The 6,000-nt window shown below is 52.2% G+C and overlaps 1 protein-coding gene across 1 annotated transcript in view; it reads left to right on the top strand.

Moving 5' to 3' along the window:
• Nucleotides 1–383: 383 nt before the first annotated feature.
• The window catches only part of bcl10 (BCL10 immune signaling adaptor), a 35,646-nt gene continuing 30,029 nt past the window's right edge, over nucleotides 384–6,000 (top strand). Inside the window, exon 1 of the mRNA XM_070885955.1 lies at nucleotides 384–624. Within this exon, the coding sequence (XP_070742056.1) occupies nucleotides 574–624 (51 nt within the window). The 5' untranslated portion in view covers nucleotides 384–573. The remainder of the gene's footprint in view (nucleotides 625–6,000) is intronic.

Genomic DNA, 6,000 nt, shown 5'->3' with positions numbered 1-6,000 from the left:
GGTGTTACCGCTGACGGTGACGCGGAGTGGCGGTGTTCCCGCGGGCGGTGACGCGCAGTGGCGGTGTTCCCGCGGGCGATGACGTGGAGTGGCGGTGTTACCGCTGACGGCGACGCGGAGTGGCGGTGTTCCCGCGGGCGGTGACCGGAGTGGCGGTGTTACCGCTGGCGGTGACGTGGAGTGGCGGTGCTACCGCTGGCGGTGACGCGCAGTGGCGGTGTTCCCGCGGGCGGTGACGCGGAGTGGCGGCGTTCCCGCTGGCGGTGAGGCGGTGTTACCGCGGGCGGTGACTGGCCGGGTTCCCACACACAGACCTGGCTGAGAGACTGACGCATTGCGCGGGGGCGGAGCAGTGACTCGGTCACAGATTGCTCCCGCAGTGACGGAATCATGTGTAAAACTGAGAGAGAGACACAGGAAGGAAGTCGGAGCTGAGCGATGCCATCATGGAGCTAGAGTGAGGGAGAGGCAGCCAGCTGCAGCCCCCTGCTCCCCGGGACCCCGGGCAGTACCGCCCCTCACTCACTCACTGCGGGGAGCGCTCCCCCCGCCCGCCCGCCCGGCGCCGCGCCCATGGAGTCTCTGCAGCTCACCGAAGACGAGATGGCCGAAATCAAAAAGGAAGTAAGTGTGCTTAATGCAGAGGCTTTGCCCCCGGCGCACTCTCGGTCTCCCGACCGCCAGGGGACAGGTGAGTGTGTGCCAGGTGGGATTACTGGGGGCAGTGCCAGGCTGGGGTTACCTGGGGGCACAGTGCCAGGCTGGGGTTACCTGGGGGCACAGTGCCAGGCTGGGGTTACCTGGGGGCACAGTACCAGGCTGGGGTTACCTGGGGGCAGTGCCAGGCTGGGGTTACCTGGGGGCAGTGCCAGGCTGGGGATACCTGGGGCACAGTACCAGACTGGGGTTACCTGGGGGCAGTACCAGACTGGGGTTACCTGGGGCACAGTACCAGACTGGGGTTACCTGGGGGCAGTACCAGACTGGGGTTACCTGGGGCACAGTACCAGACTGGGGTTACCTGGGGGCAGTACCAGACTGGGGTTACCTGGGGGCACAGTGCCAGGCTGGGGTTACCTGGGGGCAGTACCAGGCTGGGGTTACCTGGGGGCAGTGCCAGACTGGGGTTACCTGGGGGCACAGTGCCAGGCTGGGGATACCTGGGGGCAGTACCAGACTGGGGTTACCTGGGGGCACAGTGCCAGGCTGGGGTTACCTGGGGCACAGTACCAGACTGGGGTTACCGGGGGGCAGTACCAGACTGGGGTTACCTGGGGGCACAGTGCCAGGCTGGGGATATCTGGGGCACAGTGCCAGGCTGGGGTTACCTGGGGCACAGTGCCAGGCTGGGGTTACCTGGGGGCAGTGCCAACTGGGGATACCTGGGGCACAGTACCAGGCTGGGGTTACCTGGGGGCAATGCCAGTCTGGGGTTACCTGGGGGCACAGTGCCAGGCTGGGGTTACCTGGGGGCAGTGCCAGGCTGGGGATACCTGGGGCACAGTACCAGGCTGGGGTTACCTGGGGGCAATACCAGTCTGGGGTTACCTGGGGGCACAGTGCCAGGCTGAAATTACCTGGGGGCAGTGCCAGTCTGGGGTTACCTGGGGCACAGTACCAGACTGGGGTTACCTGGAGCAGTGCCAGTCTGGGGTTACCTGGGGGTAGAGCGAATCGACAGCCCTCGTGATCATAAGCTAACTGGGCAGAGAGTGGCTATCTTTACTTGCTGTAGCCTTTATCTTAATAAACCCATAAGGTGATTGCCTGAAACCCTCTCCGAATTGAAAAAGTACCTGGATGTGCACCTGAAGTGCCGTAACCTACAGGGCTACGGACCGAGAGCTGGAAAGTGGGATTAGGCTGGATAGCTCTTTTGCGGCCGGCACAGACACGATGGGCCGAATGGCCTCCGTCTGTGCCTCTGAGAGACACTAGGTTGTCCCAGTGTCACCAAGCAAAATAAAAAGTGCCACCTTTTTGTTTTGAAAGCCTAAAACAAAACAAACTTATAAAATTAAAATCAACTTTCTTTTGGCATGTATTAGCAAAATCCCAGGCACATCAACTTTCACTGCTGAGGTAATTTTTTTTTAAACAATGCCTTAAAATCTGTCACGTGCCTTTCCGCATTGATGAGGTGTTTTTTTTCTCATTACTTTTTAAAAATAGCCAGCGTGACTGTGGTTAGAAGTGGATTGACTGCGTGCAGAGAGGAACTGAATACTGTAGGCATATAGTGAGAGAACACTCCTGTCCCAAAAGATGGTTATCGTTGATGGAAATATTGACACGTGCTTTAAACTGTTGTTCGCTGGTTGCAGGAAACCAGGAACATTCGATTTAATTTAATTTTTTTATTTTCCTCTAATACTGACCTTGGACAAAATAAAATAAATGATTTTGGCAAACACAGTAACTTAAAGAATACTGCCTGCTCCATGTATAAATGGGAAAAGTCAGCATTGGTGTAAAATGACATAGACGATATTGTCATTTTTGTCACAACATTGGGCAAATGTAGAGATAGAGGTGATGGTTAGGGAGAGGGGGAGAGCAAGGAAATACATACTACTGAAATAAACACAGTTCCTGATAGAAATACTCAGCAGGTCAGGCAGCATCTGTGGAGAGAGAAACAAAGTTAACATTTTAGGTGTACGGCTTTTCATAGAATCACGGTTACAGCACAGAAGGAGGCCACACGGCCCATTGAGCCCGTGCTGGCTCCCTCCAAGAGCACTTCAGCCAGTCCCACTCCCTCGCCCTTCTCCCGTAGCCCTGTACTTAACCAACTCCCTTTTGAAAGCCACGATTGAGTCTGCCTCCCCCACCCTCTCGGGCAGCGCATTCCAGATCCTAACCACTCGCTGCGTAAAAAAGTATTCGCTCGTGTCGCCTTTGGTTCTTCTGCCAATCACCATAAATCTGTGTCCTCTGGTTCTCGACCCTTCCACCAATGGGAACAGTCTCTCTCGATCTACTCTGCCCAGAACCCTCATGATTTTGAACACCTCGATCAAATCTCCTCTCAATCTTCTCTGCCCCAAGGAGAACAACCCCAGCTTCTCCAGTCTACCCACGGAACTGAAGCCCCTCTCCTTTAGTTAGAAACTATTGGACATGATGGCCACAGTGGAGCACAAAATCATAGAGTACGGGTGTAAATGTGGTAGAGAAGCAGTGATCCAGGGGTACATCAATCACCAAGGGCTGGGGCTCTTTTCTCTCCGAGAAGGCTGAGGAATGACCTGACGGAGTTCGCTAGTGTAAACATGGATAAGCTGTTTCCACTTGTCGGGGCAGCAAATACAAGATAGACAATATTAACTCCAATAGGGAACTCACGAGAAACTTCTTTCCCAAATATTCTACCACAAAGAGTAGTTGAGGCAAATGGCATAGGTGTATTTAAGAGGCAGTTGTGTAAATATACATAACTTGGGTAACCCTTGCCACTGGACCAAAACCTAGCTCTGTCAAGCCCGTGTGGTGGGTGGTGTGCAACGGTCACCCCACGTTAAAAAAATCCACCCACAGACATCTTCCACCCTTCAAGATGTAGTTCGGAATCTGGAATATTAGGTCCTTCATTGAAACACCTGTGAACTGATCGCTTTTCAGCGTGGAAAAAAGTCATCCTCGCTTCGAGGGACTGTCTATGATGGATAAACACATGAGGGAGAAAGGAATAGAAGGATATGGGGATAGGGTGAGATGGAGAGGGGTGGGAGGGGGCTGGTGTGGAGCATAAACCCCGGCACGGAGCGGTGGGGCATAAACCCCGGCACGGAGCGGTGGGGCATAAACCCCGGCACGGAGCGGTGGGGCATAAACCCCGGCACGGAGCGGTGGGACATAAACACCGGCACGGAGCGGTGGGGCATAAACCCCGGCACGGAGCGGTGGGGCATAAACCCCGGCACGGAGCGGTGGGGCATAAACCCCGGCACGGAGCGCTGGGCCCAATGGCCTGTTTCTGGGCTGTATGTTCGATGATACAGCACAGGAGGCCATTGGACCCATTGAGCCTGTGCTGGCTCTGTGACAGAGCAATCCAATCAGTCCCACTCCCCGCTCTTTGCCCTTCAAGTATTTATCCAATTCCCTGTTTGAAAGTTACTATTGAATCTGCTCCCACCGCCCTTTCAGGCAGCGCGTTCCCGATCACAACATCTCGCCGCGTAAGAATTATTTTCCTCGTGTTTCCTGTAGTTTCTTGGCCAATCACCTTCAATCTGTGTCCCTCTGGTTACTGACCCTTCTGCTACTGGAGTGTCTCCCTACTTACTCTATCAAAACCCCTCATGATTTTGAACCCCTCTATTAAAATCTCTTCTTAACCTTCTCTGCTCTAAGGAGAACAATCCCAGCTTCTCCAGTCTCCCCACAATTGTGAATCAGAACAGGCTTTCTTCCAATGTTTTTAACTTATGTTCACGACATTAAGGCAGATTCCATGAGCAGGTACTGTGTGCTACCAACCTAAACTTGTGACCTTGTATACACCGTGTTTGAGAGAGAATCATAGAAATTTGCAGCTCAGACGGAGGCTATTCAGCCCATCGTGTCTGTAGGCCTTACTCTTCCCTTAGATATTCTCTTGCCTTTCATGTATTTATAAATCAGCTTTGTGTTTTCTTGGATTTTACTTGCCAATATTTTTTCATGCCCTCTCTTTGCTTTCCTAATTCTCTACTTGAATCACCCCTGCACTTTTTATACTCTTCTCGGCTTTCGGCAGTATTTAATTCTTGGTATCTGACAAAATCTTCCCTTTTGTTCCTCGCTCTATCCTGTATGCTCCTTGACCATGATAGGTAGTAACCTCCTCAAAGGGTTCAGCAAAGCTAAGCATCTGACTGCCAGGATAAAATCACAGCATTCCCCAGTATCGATAATATTTAATATTTTATTGTGTAACACTAATTTCCATTTTGGGTTTGTCGATTTTGCTGGCAGGGAGGGTAACCCATGGCTGGTGTACCCCACATACTCGGTGTGCGATGATATACGTACTAAATAATTCACAATTGTAATGTAATCGCTGCAAGTTTAGCAAGTGATAATTCACAGTTGACTGCAAGGAAATAAGTCAGTATATATAATAACGCACTTCTTGCAACAAATGGCTGAGATATCATTGCTCAATGATGCAGAGTCTTCTTAGGCAGCCCCTCGAGGTCGAGGATGACTTGCTCCCACACTAACACCAGTTCTCAGGTGACTGTTGAGCCCAATGTGGGACCTAGGTCTCTGTCACAGGTGGGGCAGACGGTGGTTGGAGGGACGGGTGTGTGGGGAGTCTGGGTTGCCCTGCGCTCCTTCCGCTGTCGATGCTTGGCTTCCGCGTACTCCCGGCGAAGATACTCGAGGTGTTCATAGAAACATAGAAAATAGGTGCAGGTGCAGGCCATCCGGCCCTTCGAGCCTGCACCACCATTCAATAAGATCATGGCTGATCATTCCCTCAGTACCCCGTTCCTGCTTTCTCTCCATACCCCTTGAACCGCAAGGGCCATATCTAACTCTCTCTTGAATATATCCAATGAACTGGCATCAACAACTCTCTGCGGCAGGGAATTCCACAGGTTAACAACTCTCTGAGTGAAGAAGTTTCTCCTCATCTCAGTCCTAAATGGCCTACCCCTTATCCTAAGACTATGTCCCCTGGTTCTGAACTTCCCCAACATCGGGAACATTCTTCTTGCATCTAACCTGTCCAGTCCTGTCAGAATTTTATATGTTTCTATGAGATTCCCTCTCATTCTTCTAAACACCAGTGGATACAAGCCCAGTTGATCCAGTCTCTCCTCATATGTCAGTCCTGCCATCCCGGAAATCAGCCTGGTGAACCTTCGCAACACTCCCTCAATAGCAAGAACGTCCTTCCTCAGATTAGGACACCAAAGCTGAACACAATATTCCAGGTGAGGCCTCACCAAGGCCCTGTACAACTGCAGTAAGACCTCCCTGCTCCTATACTCAAATCCCCTAGCT

The sequence above is a fragment of the Pristiophorus japonicus genome, chromosome 8, assembly GCF_044704955.1.
Source record: "Pristiophorus japonicus isolate sPriJap1 chromosome 8, sPriJap1.hap1, whole genome shotgun sequence".
NCBI classification, from domain to species: domain Eukaryota; kingdom Metazoa; phylum Chordata; class Chondrichthyes; family Pristiophoridae; genus Pristiophorus; species Pristiophorus japonicus.
Note: the sequence above shows the minus strand (reverse complement) of the source record. Positions and strands in the feature narration are given on the sequence as shown.